The 20,111-nt window shown below is 47.5% G+C and overlaps 2 protein-coding genes across 2 annotated transcripts; one reads left to right on the top strand and one right to left on the bottom strand.

The window, feature by feature from the left end:
* The first annotated feature begins 16,063 nt into the window (after positions 1-16,063).
* On the top strand, positions 16,064-17,278 carry LOC144702131 (protein EXORDIUM-like 2). The gene has a single exon (XM_078574026.1). It carries the CDS (start codon positions 16,276-16,278, stop codon positions 17,194-17,196), a length of 921 nt encoding a protein of 306 aa, XP_078430152.1. The 5' UTR covers positions 16,064-16,275; the 3' UTR covers positions 17,197-17,278.
* A 495-nt stretch (positions 17,279-17,773) lies between these two features.
* Positions 17,774-19,599, bottom strand: LOC144702542 (protein EXORDIUM-like 2). Its single transcript, XM_078574591.1, has 3 exons — positions 19,453-19,599; positions 19,151-19,306; positions 17,774-18,845 (listed from the first exon to the last, which is right to left on the bottom strand). The coding sequence occupies exons 1-3, from the start codon at positions 19,597-19,599 to the stop codon at positions 17,856-17,858; spliced, it is 1,293 nt and encodes a 430-aa protein (XP_078430717.1). The 3' UTR covers positions 17,774-17,855.
* Positions 19,600-20,111: the final 512 nt, after the last annotated feature.

Here is a 20,111-nt window from a genome sequence, read left to right as displayed (position 1 = left end):
CAGCGCGAGAGGCCGCCAAACACGCAACACCTTGCGCGCAGGTTATCCCTGCACGCAAGGTGTTCGATCCTTTGCCCCAAAGGGCAAAGGATCTGTCTACAGAGAAATTCTCTGTAGACGGCTTGATTAAGTTGCACTTTAATGTAATTAAGATAAGATAAGAGAGATTTTCTTTGCTGAATTAAAAATTAAAGAACGGTTTTGAGAGTTTCCCTGAAGATTATTTAGCATGATTAAATACTTCTGTAAAGTGGAAAAGTAACATATCTATTGACTGAAAAGGAATTTCCTGCTGTTTTCTTTTGCTCCCTGTGGATCGACCCTCACTCGCCCTAACTTGTGAGGTTTATAAATTCGTTGAATAAGCTTAATCCTCACACATGTTACTGATAAATAACCAGTAAAAAAAACACAGTAAAATTGAGCTTATCAATAGGTCAATTCATCTTTAGTTGACAAAGTCAAACACACTGAGTCAACCTAGCCCGACATGGTTGACTTGACTGATCCTGATTGGATTGACCCGAACGAATTGGTAGGGTCAGAACGTGTCGCTTCGGTGGACCCGACCAACTTGGACCAACCCCCATAGTTGTTGGTCCCACCCTGGCAGAGCCGGTCAAACCTGACTAGGTAGACACAGTCGGTTTGGCTAGCCTTGCCCTAGACGATATGATCGACCGAGATGCTTTGCCCATACTGGGAACTATTGGCGCGGACGCACAGAACTCACAAGACGGGTTGCGAGGAGCAACACCCAATGCGAACTTATCCGATGGGCCACCCCCAATGACTTGGGTGGCTAGAGTGGCAGGAACTTCACAACTGGCTACCCTCCAACCACTCCCCAAGACTACACTTCCCCCAATTTATGATGTTATGACCCTGAAGAGTGATTATACTAACTCTGAGGGAACACGAGTAGTTGCATTCTCTAAAGAGGAGGTCTTGCGAATGGCAGCACCATTCGCTTACACCTTGGCAGGGAGATTTTCTACGAAGCGTCCCCTTATTGATGACATCATGAGGGTATACTTAACGCCAGGGCACTTCCTCGGTCCGGTGGTTATTAGAGCACGCAACCATCAGAGTCATTTCATTTGCTTCCAACTAGAAGCCGACTATAGAAAGGCTTGGAGCTGCACCACTTGGACGAACAATGGCTCCATTATGCACACCTATTGATGGATGGCCGAGAAGATGAGCAGCTCACGAGATCACTGCCCCCGCTTTGTCCCAGTATGGATAGGTTTCCTTGGACTACGACCACATCTCTTCACGCCACTGCTTTGGAATCCTTAGCTAGTGTTGTTGGCACATTTATACTTCTTGACAAAGATGTACATCTGTTCAACCGCCCAGTATATGTCAGGGTATGTGTAGAGATAGATCTACTTGAGCTTATCCATCGTATGATACTCATTCATGATGTAGGACATCATCGATGACGTCCTACGCCAGGGGTGGTCCACTCATCCTTCTTGGGGACGATCGTTTGGGCTTGCACGTCCTGCTCAGGGGTGTCCTAGAAAGGTCCTGCGAAGGGCCTCAGTTCGATGAAGCCGAAGGTGATGTAGTCTCCACATGGCCTGCGCCCACGTGGTCTTTGTCGAGGCGCTGGCAGGCCCCGACGACGGGAGGGCGGGTAAGTCTACTGCCAGGATGACGACACGACGGCAAATGGTAACGTGGTAGGCGTCGAGAAAGCAATCTGTGGCAGCGCGTTGTCAGTAGCAACAGCGATGACGACGTCGACGACGGCGGTGACAAAGATGACGACAGCGTTGGTGATGATGGCGGCTTCGACGAGGGCCGCAAGGTAGCGGCAATGACGGTGGCGATGGCAGTGGCATGGGGCTCGGGTGCAACGGCCGTGGGCAGCGGCAGGCGGCGGCATGTGGCGGCCAAGGGCGGCGACGTGCGGCGGCTGAGTGCGGCGGCGATGCGCGGCGAGGGCAGCGGCGTGCGCGGCCTAGGCGAAAGCGGCGGCGGCATGCGGCGGCTGGATGCAGTGGCGTGTGGTGGCCGAGGGCGATGACGTGCGGCGTTCGAGGGCGGCGACATGCGGCGGCCGAGGGTGGCCACGGGTAGTGGTGCGCGGCAGCCGAGGGCGGCGATGTGCGGCGGCCGAGGGCAGCGATGTGCGGCGGCCGAGGGTGGCGGCGTGTGGCGGCCAAGGGTAGCGGCGTGTGACGGTCGAGGGCGGCGTGGTAGCGGCCGGTTGATGGCGGTCGGCGAAAGGTGGCGCCATGGCCACGGTTGGGCCGGTGGGCGGCCGTGGCTTGGCCGATGGACGGCTGCGGTCTGGGCCGCGATCAGTTGCGGACTGGGGCGTGGTCCCAGGTGGGTCGGCGCAGAGGGAGATCCGGGCCAGCACCGCCTCGGGCGGCATGTAGGGTGCCCAAAATGGCACCTCGGGGTGCGTGCATGGGCGGCCAGGGCATATGCAGTGCCTCGGGGCACGTGCATGAGTGGCTAGGGCTGACGCGATGCCTCGATGAGCGGGTTGCAGCGCCTTGGTGCGCCGGTTGTGGCGCCTCGGGGAGCGGGTGTCCAGGCCGGTAGGCTGGGCCGATTGGGCCTGGCTGGTTGGCGCTGGCCCAATGGGTGGGGCTGTCCCACTGGGTTGGCCGGTTGAGCCACCCTGGCCCGACTAGACTGGGCTGGGCCAGACCGGACCAGAATGGGCGGCCTCGGTCAGCAGGTACCTGGGCCGCAATCGAGCACGACGCAGCCATTGGTTGGGTCGCGGTTGGCCGGTGGCTTGGGCGGCCAGTACAACGGGTCTTGGTAGTAGCAGCGGTGCGGCTCAGACTGGGTAGGTGCGTGGCGGTAGTCTCAGGGGCGCGCATGGCGGCGGCCTCAGAGGCGCGTGCGGCGGCGGCCTCAGGGGCGTGCGGCGGCAGCTTTGTGGGTGCGCGGGGGCACGGCTCAGGGCGTGCGGTGGCGGCCAGGTGTCGCGGCGGCGCGGCAGGTGCTGGCGGCAGCTTCCGCGCGTAGCGACAGCGCGGCTGGGCGCTGCGACAACAGTTTCAGGCGCCTGGCGATGGCGAGAGAGGCGGCGACGGTGGCGGGCCGCCTTCTTCACGTGCTCTCTCTAACTTTCTCTTGTTCCAAAAATTTGTGTCTCAAAAAAAAAAGACTTCTTCTCTTCACTTCTTAACCTAGGGGTCCTATATATAGGCCCCATGAGGAACACGGGAAACCCTAACTGATGGGGGACCATTCGGACGATGCCGGGACGGGGTGAGTCCAACCACACCGGGCTGCTCGCGCCGACGATCGCCATCCAGGGTTCAAGTACACCGCGTAAGTAACATTACATTTTGCGCCTTATTTTGTTTGGTTATTTTCGTTTTATGGACTTTACGGACCGGGCCGGTGTTTGGGCCTTGTCTATGTTATTTTTCAATTCTCCTTTGTAACCGTTGAATAGAGGACGAACCACGTCTCGCGACGATTCCTCCTTTAGAGACGTCACTTGACACCTATCCTCCCTATATAAGGGGATAACATGCCCTAAGTGAGATAAGGATTTGTTGAATTGAAAATTGTGTCTTCTTTTCTACCTTAGTGTTTAGAGAGATATAGATAGATAGAAGTTGGATAGTCGTGGGAACGTGGTTGCCCGCCCACCTCACGTCGAGACCAATCCGTGAGCCGTCGACACGACCTCGTCGAGATCACTCCGAGGACACGTCGACGTCATTGGGGATGATCTGCCTTGTTTGGTTAGTTTATTGAAGAATCAAGATCTCGTAAGTTTGGGACGCGCTCTCGCCTTCGTTGAGATCACTCTGAGGGTGCATTGTCGTCGCCTTCCGACATCGGTGACTCTGTCTCTTGGATGGTCGTTCTTGCTGATAAAGATTCAGGAATCAAGATTGGTTTAACCAACTCTTGTAAATCTTGGAAGACCTCCCGCTCCACCTCCCTGCCAAGAAGCGCCGTCTCTCATCCATTCGAGATCGCGCTCGCACGTCTGGCTCCCTGCCCGCACACCCCGGCTCAACGTACTCTCATTGGGACCACTCATGACCATGTTATTTGGATGCTTACCCTCGATGGGTCTTACTCTTGTAGATCATCTTGGGAGCATTTTCGTGAGAAATCCCCCATTCAGCCGTAGGGTCACCACATCTGGCATTCAATGATCATTACTCGCATCTCCTTCTTTCTTTGGAGACCCTTGCATCATGGTCTCCCGACTGATGATCGAGTGACCTGTATCAGTCACTCCGTTAGTGCAATTGTTGCCCTGCATCTCCCCAAGCTGAGACTATGGAGTACCTTTTCTTCCATAGTGAGGCAGCCCTAGACTGTTGGCACCAAATGACACACCATTGGCATCAACTCCTCGGTAGCTCCTCTACTTTCACACCATTAGAGTGTTTTGGCAAGATGTATCTCTCACGAACACGCTCTAAATGGAGCCCCTTCCTCGACATCATCATAGCTTATTTACTATGGAAGATATGGAAAGGGCAAAATTTTTATTGTTTTGAAGGAACTTACATGCGCGCCTTGGATACCACGCAATGAGTCAAGCAATGGATACAACGCACCCACCATCTTTTACCACTTCGCGCCCATAGCTCAGCCCTCACAAGCGGCCTCCTTCGCTCTTGGGGCATTTTGGTGACCCTCGCCTCCATTTGCATTCGGCTACAGGTTGATCGTTGGCATCCACCACCAATCAGCACCTTCAAACTGAATGTGGATGGTGTAGCCAAAGGGAACCCGGTGCCAACCGGGGGAGGTGGTTTCGTCTGTAACCATACATGGAGTATTATCTTTGCATTTTTGTCTTTGTATGGCAATCAGACTAATACAATAGCCGAGGTTACGGTGATACGTGATGGTTTACTCCTCTACGAGGAACAAAACCTTCATAATATTATCGTAGAATCAGACTCACATGTATTAGTTGACATGCTTTGTATAGGTACTCCCAATGGCAGCTTCAATGCGTATGGGAGGACATCATGTGGTGCCGCCCTTACACAACTAGTGTTCGTCACTAGTTACGCGAGGGAAATCAAACAGCAGATGCCCTTGCCAACCGAACCCCTACCTCCTTTTTCTTTTATTGGCAGGAACTCCCTCCATTTGCTCGTGGATGCTATCGCGTTGAACGCCTTGGTTTGCCGGCTCTTTGCATGCATTGCACATTGTCGAAGGAGAGGTCGCGAGAGTGACGGATTGCATGGAGTATTGGCGGCGGGCGAGCTCACCCTCTTGGTTAATAGTCCCATTTGTCATGCACCTCAAAGCTGACATCTGCAGCCGGTGGATTGGCCTTCACTTCGTGCTTCACATCTGCTATGCCGACTCCCCATTCTTTTGATGGAAGGTTTACCCACACTCCGCGAGACGATGGCACAAGCGACCTTCTCCGAGCACCTACCAGGTATCACTTATGTATCTTTTCCCTTTCTTGCGCATGGCGTGGATGAGTGGGATCCGAGTGTAATTGGGATATTTATGCTCACTCCACGCCTACAAACACTTATAAGTAATCTATTTCATCTATAAAATACCCCTTGGGTGGCGTCCAGGGTACGGCTGAATTGGTCTACGGGCACAACCGCAGGGTTGGACGTTCTCGGCACCATGGCAAAATCATGTCTGATGCATGTCTGATGCTAACTTGCATGGTCAAGTGAGGCAGTGTGTTACAGAGGTTTTCTGGGAAGGGGGATGGGCAGATGAAAATTCAACTACATTGTAAGTTAGTGGTGGTTTAAGTGGGAAGCCATCCCCTTGAGTGGTTTGAGTTAGCGTGCCAAAACCTAAATGGTGACCACGATAGGCAAAGGGCACATGCAATGTGCTGAGGGTTGGAGGCAGTGCAAAGAGAGTGGAGATAAGGGATAGAAAGCAAAGGTAGCATAAAGAGCAAGAAGACAATGCACAAAGGGCATAGATGTGAAGTGAAACCAAGGAAAAAACATCACAAAGGATGGGGGATGGCACTACACAATGTAATAGTGTGACACAACAAAATAATGTGGTGCATACGATATAGGTACACAAGAGGAAATGCTCCCTCTTAGCGGTGGCCATGGTAGTGACATTAGTAGAGAGAAGAAAATTGAATCCTAAAGTTATCCATTAGTGCAGGATCATTTATAATCCTCGTTAGACAAAGGAAAACATTTTGAATTAATAAAATTCAGAAATCAAATTTTTATGATATAGAAATTCAGATTCCAGATCAGATGTTTACTTTGACTTGGGTTATGCCCCATCGTCAACGTGCCCGGCCTTGAGTCATACTATCCCATGTCACCTCTTTTCTCCATCGTAAAGCTGTGCCCTTCTGGCCCCAGTAGTCTACATTTAATTGTGAGTGAGTTTTCCAGTCCACCTTTCCCATTTTGCACGCCACTTAGGCATGAGAGCGTAGAGGAGGTAATGTGGGAAATAATTAACGTTGCAGGGAAAGACAGCACACGATGACCGCCACAACTGTTCCTTATTCGATGGGAGGGTCGCCCCCCTCCACCACCCCCCACCCTCCAGGACGAAGCACTCATGGATACAAAAGACGGGCTCCAACGGCCCCTCCGGCGTTGGCTACCCCCTCGACATGATGTAGTTGGTCTCAAGCTCGACACTATGGAGCTTTCCTCATGCTAGGAGGATGATGGGGGACCATCCAACTTCAAAGACCATGTCGAACCAGTTCGTCGAGCAAGGGTTCATGCACGAGACCCAGCCTTCGGAGTACCCGGCCTACTCAACGGGCCACAAAGGTTTAACATTTTCTTTCCTTATATTTTCCTTGTTTAGTAGGCCTTGTATATCAGCCGCGTATGTATTTGGTTTTGTTTGTTTGCACGTGTTTGGACCGTTGTATGGACCTACACATTTGTGCGTGTGTGAGCCCATGTGCTTGCATGTTAGGGATCTATCTCTCCTATTGGGGGACCCTAATTAATCTTAATTGGGCCTTCTCCCCTTTATTTCTAAGGGAGAAGGCCCATATTTGCCCCTATAAAAGGTGAGGCCGCCCATAGGAGAGAGGAAGAGAAGAAAATATTGAAGAAAATGTGATTTTCAAGGAGGTTTCCTATTGTTAGTGTTATTTTTATTTTCCCCTAAATTACAAAAATGCCACTGAAAAATTGAGGGTTAGAAGCCTTAACCACCATTGCAGAATTGAGGGTCAAAATTGAGGTCCTCTTGGCTCGCCCGTGCTGCTCCCGCTGTCTCCCTCAGCGCTAGTTGCGACCGTTGCTGTCTATTGGAGCCACGGCCGCAGGTGCAGCCGCCGCAAGCCACTGCCATGGCTACAACCTGTGACCGCTGCCGCCAGCCACTGCCATGTATGCAAGCCGCAGCGATAGCCACAATCGTGATCGCCAACCATAGCGACAGCCGTAACAGCGGGCGCAAGTCGCACCCACGATCGCACTCGCAATTGTGGTCACCATCAGCAATTGCAAACGCTGTTGCGGCCACAACCGTAGCTGAGGCCGCAACCACTACAGCGGCCGCCCGCCACCACCACGGCTATGAGCTGCCCGTCGCCGCCACGGCCGCGGCCACCGTCGCGGCCGCAATCGCCAACCGTGACTATAACCCTTGCCGCTGCCATGCCGCCGTGCCTCGCCGCCTCTATGCCCACGTCCTTGCTATTGTCCTGCCTCGTCGCGTCGTGTCGCCAAGCCTCTTTGCCACCGCACCATCGCCACCATTGGAACCCCATGCCACCTCTACCGTTCCACTGCATTGGCATGCCCAACCGCCACATTCGCTATCGGCATGCCTTGCCAACGTGCTGCACAACCGCACCCTGTCTTTCATGTCGTTGCACCACCGCAACCTGCCACTATTGTACCCTTGTCGTGACCATTGCTGCATTTGTTGTCATGCCCGCCGTCGCGTGTACTCGTGTCGCACGTCTTTTCACACTTCTACATCTACCTGAACCCTCATCCTGCCTACATGGGGCTCGTAGTCCACTACTGTCGAATCAGACATTGTCGTTTTCTGCTACCAGTATGCTCAAAACTCCCTCTCAGCATTGTATTATTTCTTTCAGTGCTTCTGAATGTTTTCTCCAACGTCGGGGGTTAGATTAATGATAGATAGGATTTTGTTTCTGAAGGGTTAGGATTTTAATAGGTAGTCCTGGGTTGGGACCGTCGAGGGCGTGCGCATTAGAGGCAATAGCCGAGCTCACACCATCGGTCTTCGACCTGATGTCTGGATCATCAAGAGCCTAGTGGCATTCCCTCGTCTTACTTACTATGACTTAGTGTTCGTTGGTGTTTGTCTACGTGGGGTGACTTACTTCTCATCAATTTCATCATTACATCATCACTTGCATTAATCCATGTAAGTCATCTCCACTACATGACATGACTGCCCTCGCCCTCCCTGTGATGTAACATGAGCCATTTAATCCCGATAGCCCTTCGTGTTACATCAGTGTGCTTCTAACTTCTGGTAACATCACTTATAGTCTCTTCATTATGAATCCATCTAGATCCTTTACATCACAAATACTCAAGAAATGATAGTGTGTGTATAACTCTCAGAGCATACATCTATTGGGTTCTGGTGCCCTCATTAAATGATAGAAACACTTTTCTATGCAACAAAATCATTGATTGATTAAAAATTCATCTCTAAAGGATAATACATTATAAGTATCTTTTAGGGAACTTAATCCACCCTTGACTTGCTCCCTTTGAGGTTGTTCTGAAGCCGTTTGTGTGCATGGCCTCTAGAAGAATCCACACGATCAAGTTGCTCTTGGACCTTCACTTCTTCGCCAACTCTTCTTGAAAACCTAGCATACATTTTCATCATGAAGAATCTCTTCTTAGATGAGTGGAAAAAGCTCATAAGGAAGAAAGGAGGGTGGGGGGGCCTGGTTCTGGCTGGTCTAGGTGCCTTAAATGGATGCCCCTTCTCCTATTCATATTTTACTTATGATTTTTCATAAAAAACCCATGAAGTAAAATATATTCACTAATGCCCCTATGGTCTTATGCGTGTGACCCTCTAGGCCCATTTATCATTCTAGTTAATTAATTAACAGTCCAAATAAAAATTAATAGCTAACCATATTAATTAATTAGAGTGACATATAGATGAATTAACTAAGGATCGATTGGACTAAATCGATAGATTATGTTTCCAGCCCATGGAGGACCAAGCTACACCTCTTCCTCTAGAGTAACGTTTGAACTCTCTAATGGAACCTTCACTGCCATCGGTTTTTGTATATGTACAATCCTTCATCCGTGAGAGACTCTTGAACCACATAGGGTATGGTTTATCGTCAAATCATAATTCATCATTTGGTTAGAACTAATGCGTAATGGGGATCATTGGAAAATGCCTTCTCCAATATCCTCACGACCATTTCCAGGGATTTATCTACATCGTCTTCCTTAAGTCAATCTCCTCGTATGCAGAGGGTGGATGATCCTGCCTTGACCACTTAATCATCTCTATGGCCTTCTTCCTATATTTGATCTGTGACTTATTTGATCCCATGGTTAGAGACTCCTAAATCATATTTAAAACATACTTGTCATTCATGAGATGCCCTCGGTGTCTCAGGTCAATGGACCACTTACACAAGTGTGACATGAATCAACCTGATTGACGTTTATGCATAATACCATTATGGGTTTTTATTCCGATAAATTTAGTGAACTCTTTCTCAAAAGACCCCCACTATCTGTCCTTAGTGTCACTACACTAATAACCATCAGATCAACTACACTTATCATATAAGTAGGATCAGATAGTGCTATTATATCTAGATAATTTGATGTCCATCTGAACTATCCATCCAAATATAAATATTTAGAATACATATTTAAAGACTGGGGATCATTGTATTATGATCTCAGCATAATTCACTAGTTCATTGCACATATACATGGACTTCATTATAAACATCATACTTGAATAATAATGAACGAATATTTCATTCAATGAACTTTAAGTAAAATGCGGTAGTGTGATTTGGCTTGACAACTACTTAATATCCATCAATATCGATATGATTTAAACTAAATAAATGAAGTGCACACTCTAAAGTAGTTAAATTTTGTTGCAAAAGTATCATCTCCTAATAACATTCAATTGTTTTGATTCAAACTGAAGGTTGACTTTGACTTAGTGTTGATTTTGACTTAGTTGACCTCAGCTTTGGTTGACTTCAATGAACATTTGACTTTGACTTTAGTTAACTTAGAATTTGGCTGACCTTGACTTGGATTGACATAAACTTGGTTTATCCTTGACCTGGATTTTCTCGAATAGAGTTGACCTCAACTAAAGTTCCCCTAGACTTAGGTTAACCCTGACATGGGTTGACCATGAATGGGGTTAACCTTGACTTCTTTTATTGTGACTAGTCTGACCTTGATTTGTTTGACCATGATTGGGTTGACTAGTACTAGGTTAACAGTAACTTAGTCACCAATAATTAATCTCATTCGGGATGCAAAACGCTGACCAAAAATGCATAAATATCAGGACAGTTTAATTTCAGATTATATTGCTCTGATAATCTAATGAACTATTTGTTAAGGGATATACCAAATACCGACTTTTATTTGATAGCACAATAAGAACGATTGAAAAATTAAATCAGGGAATGGGTGAACTTTATCTTTGAAATATATACAAAAAAATCAAAATTCTAGAACTAAGTGCAAGTCTTAGATACCCAACAAAAATGTTTGCAAAAATATGCGAAAAGCAAAAAAATGGACAACAAATGATTAGGAATTTGATAGATAGCCTTTAGATTGATATGCATCTATAAATAATCAAGTAGATATTTTTAAACTAGTGATAAAGCAGATTACAGATTCACAAAAGATAGATATTGAAGCTTATGGTGAAAAATGTCTTCAGTTTCACTAGAAAACCACCGATAAATGGATCAAATCTATATCTTCTTCAACAAGAAGAAAACTCACAAATTCAGTAATGGCTAAGCTTCCTTATGATTGAATAAAAGGGAGAGAATAAAAAAGAACATACATCTTTCAAAACAACTAATGATCATCATAAATATAAGTTAACGAACAAGCCTTTGCCAAACCCCCAATGATGAATACCAATAGACAAAAACAACTAGAGAACTCTTTCAAAACAACTAATGATCAAGCGATATATAAAATATCTTAACTTATTTAAAACACTAAGCAATACATAAAAATTGAAGTGAGTATCCAAGATAAATATCATTAAAACACTCTGAGAAACCTTAATACATAGATGAATGACTGAACTGAGGAACCTTAAACTGAGCGTAGACATCAGGGATAAGTCTTTTTGGAACTCATGATCCTGTGCAGCTGTGGAAGAGAGCTTAATGGGAAAGCTTATAAGATCTTGAAGAGGTGAAGAACCAGAGAGGTCGGTATGCATAGGGAACTTGGGTTTTCTTTCTAAGTCGTGATGTTTCATATTTTCATTTTATCATTCTGGTTTTCACATTGAAACTGCCATCAAAACTGTTACTCAAATTAGAGATTAAATAAAAAAACAGGAAAACATTCTGTCATATATAATATATAAACAAAACATATTTTCACATCTATATTTTAAGATAAATAATGTATTATAAGTGTTAATTAATACTTAAGATAAATAATGTTAGTGCATAATATTTATCAAGCGACAAATCTAATTCTTAGATGAGCACAAATTTAACCTTTATTTCATAAGAAAAAGGCTTTGTTAATAACATTTAACCCTGGTATAAATGGAGATAGCTCAAGGAAGATATACAATGATATCCTTGGCCAAGGCAATCTAAATGTTAGAGAAAGAGTTCTTCGATTAATTCACTATGCATTTCGCCTCAATAGGATGACCAATTGCAGTTTTTAAATTCACCATATTCTAAGTTGTCTTGTGAGAATTATGCAGATAAGTGCTCATCTAAGAATTAGATTGATGAAGCCCTTCTATCTTCTGGAGCATGTGGCATAGCATGGCACAATGAATTCACAACTTGGTTTATTGACTAGTGAATTGACAATACAAATTTAAATATTAAATAATTGAACTATATGGTTCAAAAAGTCAACTAAATTAGTTTAATATAATAAAATTTAATTATTTGTGTAGAGTCCTCAGTTAGACGTCTCCATGGCCAAAAAAGTCATCCAGATAAGGTCTTATGAAATTTCAAGTATATACTTAAAGTATCGGGGTTTTAATGAAATACTCATGTCAATTATTTAGCTGCAAAAAATATTTACTTGTGATGGTTGGGAAATTATTCCAGAGTGATTACTGTGGTTGTCAAGTTGAAGTCAAGGAGGTTCAATATATTGAGGACTTTGTGGATAGCTCTTTAGGTCGGACACTTTTGTGTCCTGTGATAACTCATTTATGGAACTGACACGACACATTATCTTACTCCCCACATGTTTATTTTAAAAATCATTTTTTTTCTACATTAAAGATATGTTACAGTTATGATTTTATTTCTGCCTGGCGAATCATCTTCAAATTGTCAATTACAGCAGTACAATCCAAAGATACCTCCATACCACATGGATAGGATTCTGAATAGGAATTATACGAATGTCGTACATGGACAGTGTGAGATTCATGGATATCATGTCAGCATATTTAAGCTCATGGACAAGAATATAGTTGTAGTTGACATATAATTTCCTTATTTTTTAGAGTAAATTGATTTTAAATATTTTAGTTTTAATTTTCACATTGAAATTGGTTTTACTTCTTGGCTTTATATTTTTTTCTTAAACAAGTAAAGGTGAAATACTAAATTATAATAACTTTTATTTTGTTTTTGTTTTGCTCATATTCCATTTTTTCTTTACTTGGTTTAGCATCAATGTCCTTCTGGTGTTTTTATAGAGTGATAAGTAAAATGATGAAATTTGATAAATAAAGAATAAGGGAATCGATTAAATTTATGATTCTTATTGTATTTAAAATCTCTAATATAAATTTTTATTTTTTCTTGTGAGTTTATTGAATGAATCATGTGGATAAGTTCATAAGAATTAAAGTGCATGAAATTAAATCCAACATTATTCTAAAATTTCCGTGTGTCATTATGGTCTTCATAAACTTTGGAAATGTATAAACGCACAGAGTATAACTTTCAAAAAGACACTATTAACATTGGGTTTATAAATAAAATTATTTTTTTGTTTATTTGTGTCTTCTAACCTATCAGATTTGTGAATTGGGTCATGAGGGCGAGCTATAATGCTTATGGGTCACATCACCAGGTCACTAGTTTTGTGGGTTGGGGGAGCAACTAAAAGGATAAATGATCAATTATAGAGGCATGGTTTTATTGAGGCGCACTCAGCAGAGTTCACTCACTCAAGACTGAATTAATCAAAATAAAAGAATTTGGGGGGTGATTGTTCCATTTTCTAGCTCTCATCATTCAAAACATTTCAATAGTTCATTGAATCCTTCTCAATCTAATTCTCTGGTCTGCACCCATTAATGCTCTCTGTTGGCGCGTCAACTTTTCATTTGGTGAAAGCAAGTACACCTCTCTCTCTCTCTCCTCTTTTGAAGGTGGATTACTTTGATTTGCACAAATGTTGTGCGCAATATATATCAGAGCGGTTTCTATACTTGTGAGTCATCAAATTCAGACAATAATGCAATAAGTGGAAAAGGCAGAACATGATAATGACAATTGCCTTTGTGAATAAAAGATGAATAAATCATGCAATCATAGATATACTCCTTACACGAGTAGAGAAAATTAGGATTAAAGGATCTTGAGGGAAACATAGGACTACAATAGAACAAGAGAATATGGATCCATTTACATAACAAATGGCACAAAGTCACAAGAAGCATGGATCCCATCATCCAAATGGAATCCCATTACATACCATTGTGTTAGAGTTTATTCATTCTTTAATTAGATATAGTATTTTTATTTGATTTATACTTCACATACTCACTTGTTGATGTAACATGAAATGCCGGGAATCGAGCAGCTCGTGTCACGCCACATAGAGGGGACGATATGCACGATGCAAACAGAAACATGATGTGTTCATTTGAAGAAATTCAACGAGATGTATGACAGAAGACCATGAACCCGGGCCAGCAGTCTAGATAGTCGACACGAGGGGTCATGGCAACGGTCAAGCTCCTAATGACCCGGATGATCAGATCAAAGGCCGACGGGTTGGGGGACGATCGTGGTCCGTGATCGAAGCCATTAAATCAAATTGAATGTTGGCCCACTAATAACGTCCGCATAAATGAGGCTTTTGCAGCAATTGAGTAGTTGGTACTTCTATATTCAATAATTGAGTGCCCACTATAGGATTGTGGATTGCGACGAAATAATGACCCTTTTTACAATAATTTAGTGGCCAGTGACTGTTATTTAAGCAATACAACACCCATAACGTCGAGTACGCCGTTAAAACCCACTTGGATGATGGCGCAACTGTTCGGCAGTAGTGGTGAGTTTGAATGAGCGTCCAAACCTCCTCGAATCCATTTAAAGAGATTGATCTTTCATAATAAAAATGAAAGATGAAAATAGACTATCCTACGGAAGTATCTCGCACTTAGTTATCATTTAAACCACCGGCGAGCAGGGAGACGAGCGGGGATCGCACAGTCCGCCAACAGATACCGTCGTCCAGTCAGCCCGTTGGCGTTGTAGCCGCCGCCGACGGCGCCGCCCGCGAGCACCTTTCCGCAATAGCCGGAATTCTTGTTCTCTCTAATGGGTATTGAGTTATGCATAATATGAAATCGAATTTACTTCATTTCAACTGTGTTATACTTAAGATCGGAGCTGGAATCCATATTGGCAGAGAGTAAAATAACGAATAAGTGATGAGATAAAATTGCAGTTGACTGGTCGTCTTAATTCTTGGAAAAAATTTTCCACCGATCGAAATCCTAAGAATGCTCTCCACAAAGGCTTGGGTGCTGGAGCATTCGAAGGAGGATGCATCAACCTGAGTAGATGACGATTTGAAAGCCACAGGTGGAAAGATGTCCAGCCCAGGTAAGCCCAAGCCTTTTGAACCAGGAAAACGTAACTACACATGGCTATATCACATTCACGAGCTGGTGGTCGTGAATGTGATATAGCCATGTGTAGTTACGTTTTCCTGGTTCAAAAGGCTTGGGCTTACCTGGGCTGGACACTTGATGGGGTGATAGATCGACAATTGGAGTACGGGATCGGAGAACACCAAACACAGCTATGCGGATGTATCTCACCTGGTAATTTCATATCTTTCCTCTCGATTTCCTGGATAGGTCTACATTTATTTAATTGCTCTTCGGCGAGCCCATACTCGAGATGAGAGCAACAAAACTACAAAGAACCCCTTCTTTTGCGGTTCCCAGGATGCCCAACCCAAGAATAAGTGGACCCCGTTTGGGGAACTGTGCCTATAGCGACTACATTACTCGCCGAGATATTTTGGTTGTTCGCGACATGGCAGGTCGTTGGGGAGAAAGTTTTAAGCCTTCGCATTCATTCATTTTGGAGATGTCAACTTGCTTTGAGAGTGCCCATGAGTTTCATTGCGACCTCTGGGGAGACTGTTGGCGGACTGCGTAATAGAATATTAGAAGGTCAACCCCTAAAACGCGGCGTCCTATCCTTCAAATCGTCATACGAAGACGTGAATTCTAGATATAAATGGATCTGACGGTGAATTTGTACTTCCACAAAAGAACATAAGTTCCATCTCTCGTGAGTCAATTCTCTTGGGCAGTGTATATCAGCGTGCTTGGTAGTCACTTTATAGCCGTATCCCTTTCACGGCGACGGAAGCGCGCCTGACTTGTGTTTTCCTTGTATACTCGGGCTTCGATCGGGCGGAGTCTTGTCCGCTCCGGCAGACCATTTGCCGAAAGAGAACTGTAGGCCCCCTTCTCGGAATTATCCGATACTTTACGAGGGTACAAATCAAAAGGTCGCCGTCGGCTAGAACTTAAAGCCGTCTATATCTCTCCAGCTGTCCCCCCAGACCCTTCATTGGGTCAGACGACTTTGATCTTGCCGACATCGTTTCTATCTTCTTCTCGGCGGGCATTGGCCCTCCTCGCTCCGTAGTCTGCGTCCGAGTGCAGTTAGCCTCTTCGTGCGCGCGCGGTTTCGGCGTATATATATATTAGCCTACAAAGTTGGCTCTTGCACCATCATTCCTCCTCCACTAAGCAGTAACTAGTACAGCATCCTTGGTTTCTTCCTCCACGGCCCTCTCCTCGGTGCTGCGCCAACGCGAAATTACGCTTTCCATGGCGTCGAGACTAGCACCTTCTCCTCTTCTCCCCTCCGCCCTCGCTCTGATATTCCTGTCCTCGTGTCTCTTCCCGGCCGAAGCCGTGCCTCGCAAGCTCTCCGCCCTCGTCAAGGGGCCGGCTCTGACTCTCAAGTACCAGTCCGGTCCTCTCCTCAAGGGCGTCATCACCGTCGACCTGGTCTGGTACGGGCGATTCTCGGCCTCGCAGCGCGCCATCATCGTGGACTTTCTGCTCTCTTTCACGGGGACGTCGGTCTCCAACCCCTCGGTGGCCTCCTGGTGGAGCACCACCGGCGCCTACGGAAGCGGGGGGACGGCGGTCATCTCGCTGGGCAGCCAAGTCGACGACGACAACTACTCTCTGGGCAAGTCTCTCAAGTCCGCCGACCTGGTGAGTCTGGCAGGGAAGACCGGCCCGAGCGGGGGCGTCGCCGTGGTGCTCACCTCGGCGGACGTGGCGGTGGAAGGGTTCTGCATGAGCCGGTGCGGGACGCACGGACAGAGGCGCCCCGGTTCGCCCTTCGTCTGGGTGGGTAACTCGGAGACTCAGTGCCCCGGGCAGTGCGCGTGGCCCTTCCGCCAGCCGCTTTACGGGCCCCAGACGCCGCCGCTGGTGGCGCCCAACGGCGACGTCGGCGCGGACGGGATGGTGATCAACCTGGCCGCGTTGCTGGCGGGGACGGCGACCAACCCCTTCGGCAACGGCTACTTCCAGGGCGCCAAAGAGGCGCCGCAGGAAGCCGCGTCTGCGTGCCAGGGTATCTTCGGCGCCGAAGCCTACCCAGGCTATCCTGGGAAGCTGCTCGTCGACGGCGCCACCGGCGGCAGCTACAACGCCAACGGACTATCGGGACGCCGGTATTTGTTGCCGGCAGTGTGGGATCCTCGGACATCTCGCTGCTCCCCGCTAGAGTGAACGGCCGGTGCAAGGTACCGCCGCCGTCGGCTGTGTCTGTTTGGTGACTCAATCTAAAAATAAGAAACCTACTTGCACCTGATACCGATGAGAGATTCCGTAGCTTGTTCCCCCTGAAGGAATCATGCTGTATAGGTTTAAAGGATAGTGTTGAAACTCGCTGAAGAAAACAACGACCCAAGACGCTATGGTAGAAATGCGGAATCTACCCGGACGAGATAAATGTCGACGTATAGGGACAGATAACAAGAACCGCTTTACGTCACTTGCGTGTCGTCAACGTGAAGGGCTCTCGGTGCTAGGGTTTGACGGTCCCGTTCCAGTCCGGACCGAAATGGGACCGAAAAGAGACCGGACAGGAAGTGGACCAAACTTTAGGTAACGTTTAGGCCCTGTCCATGCCATAAAACCGGACTGGAACGGGACCGTCAAACCCTAGCACCGGGACCGTCCGGTGGGTCGTTGTTGGGTCCGGTTCTTGGGTCGTTGTTTTCTTCAGCGAGTTTCAACACTATCCTTTAAACCTATACAGCATGATTCCTTCAGGGGGAACAAGCTACGGAATCTCTCATCGGTATCAGGTGCAAGTAGGTTTCTTATTTTTAGATTGAGTCACCAAACAGACACAGCCGACGGCGGCGGTACCTTGCACCGGCCGTTCACTCTAGCGGGGAGCAGCGAGATGTCCGAGGATCCCACACTGCCGGCAACAAATACCGGCGTCCCGATAGTCCGTTGGCGTTGTAGCTGCCGCCGGTGGCGCCGTCGACGAGCAGCTTCCCAGGATAGCCTGGGTAGGCTTCGGCGCCGAAGATACCCTGGCACGCAGACGCGGCTTCCTGCGGCGCCTCTTTGGCGCCCTGGAAGTAGCCGTTGCCGAAGGGGTTGGTCGCCGTCCCCGCCAGCAACGCGGCCAGGTTGATCACCATCCCGTCCGCGCCGACGTCGCCGTTGGGCGCCACCAGCGGCGGCGTCTGGGGCCCGTAAAGCGGCTGGCGGAAGGGCCACGCGCACTGCCCGGGGCACTGAGTCTCCGAGTTACCCACCCAGACGAAGGGCGAACCGGGGCGCCTCTGTCCGTGCGTCCCGCACCGGCTCATGCAGAACCCTTCCACCGCCACGTCCGCCGAGGTGAGCACCACGGCGACGCCCCCGCTCGGGCCGGTCTTCCCTGCCAGACTCACCAGGTCGGCGGACTTGAGAGACTTGCCCAGAGAGTAGTTGTCGTCGTCGACTTGGCTGCCCAGCGAGATGACCGCCGTCCCCCCGCTTCCGTAGGCGCCGGTGGTGCTCCACCAGGAGGCCACCGAGGGGTTGGAGACCGACGTCCCCGTGAAAGAGAGCAGAAAGTCCACGATGATGGCGCGCTGCGAGGCCGAGAATCGCCCGTACCAGACCAGGTCGACGGTGATGACGCCCTTGAGGAGAGGACCGGACTGGTACTTGAGAGTCAGAGCCGGCCCCTTGACGAGGGCGGAGAGCTTGCGAGGCACGGCTTCGGCCGGGAAGAGACACGAGGACAGGAATATCAGAGCGAGGGCGGAGGGAGAAGAGGAGAAGGTGCTAGTCTCGACGCCATGGAAAGCGTAATTTCGCGTTGGCGCAGCACCGAGGAGAGGGCCGTGGAGGAAGAAACCAAGGATGCTGTACTAGTTACTGCTAGTGGAGGAGGAATGATGGTGCAAGAGCCAACTTTGTAGGCTAATATATATACGCCGAAACCGCGCGCGCACGAAGAGGCTAACTGCACTCGGACGCAGACTACGGAGCGAGGAGGGCCAATGCCCGCCGAGAAGAAGATAGAAACGATGTCGGCAAGATCAAAGTCGTCTGACCCAATGAAGGGTCTGGGGGGACAGCTGGAGAGATATAGACGGCTTTAAGTTCTAGCCGACGGCGACCTTTTGATTTGTACCCTCGTAAAGTATCGGATAATTCCGAGAAGGGGGCCTACAGTTCTCTTTCGGCAAATGGTCTGCCGGAGCGGACAAGACTCCGCCCGATCGAAGCCCGAGTATACAAGGAAAACACAAGTCAGGCGCGCTTCCGTCGCCGTGAAAGGGATACGGCTATCCAGTGACTTCGCGGCGCGCTTAAATATTCTGCGTTTCTGCCCAGCTCAAGATCGATAGAACTTACGTTCTTATGTGGAAGTAAAATTCCACTCTGAAAAGCAACTCATGAGCACTCTGAAAAACAAGTTGACATCTCCAAAATGACTGAATGCACATGCTTAAAAGTCTTTTTCCATACGACCTGCCATCTCGCGAACCACCAAAAAATCTCGCCGAGTAATGTCCTCGCCAGATGCACATTTTTCCCCAAACGGCTTCCATTTATTCTTGGCTTTGACATCTTGGGAATCGCAAAAGAAGGGGTTCTTCGTAGTTTTGTCACTCTCATCTCGAGTACGAGCACGTTACAGAACTATCGAATCAATATAGACCTATCGATGGTGTCAAGAAGAAAGATATGAAATTACCGTGTTCAGATGTATCCGCAATACTGTGTTTGGTAATCTCCTATCCCGTAGTCCAATTGGGGATCCATGTCCCCATCAAGTGTCTAGCCCAGTTGAGCCCAAGCCTTCTGAACCAGGAAAACGTAACTTCACATGACTATATCACATTCACGACCATCAGGGAACACTCTTTCCAACATCTTTCCACCAGCGAACACTCTTTCCAACATCTTTCCAAATCGTCATCTACTCAGATTGATGCATCCTCCTTGGAATGCTCCTCCCCCAAGCCTTTGTGGAGAGCATTCTTACGATTTGGATCGGTGGAAAAAAAATTCCAACAATTAAGACGACTAGTTAACTTCAATTTGATCTCATCAATTGTTTGCTATTTTACTCTCTGTCAATATCGATTCCAGCTCCGACCTTAAGTATAGCGGTTGAAATTAAGTCA

This window comes from Wolffia australiana, chromosome 4 (assembly GCF_029677425.1).
Source record: "Wolffia australiana isolate 7733 chromosome 4, ASM2967742v1".
NCBI lineage: Eukaryota > Viridiplantae > Streptophyta > Magnoliopsida > Alismatales > Araceae > Wolffia > Wolffia australiana.
Note: the sequence above shows the minus strand (reverse complement) of the source record. Positions and strands in the feature narration are given on the sequence as shown.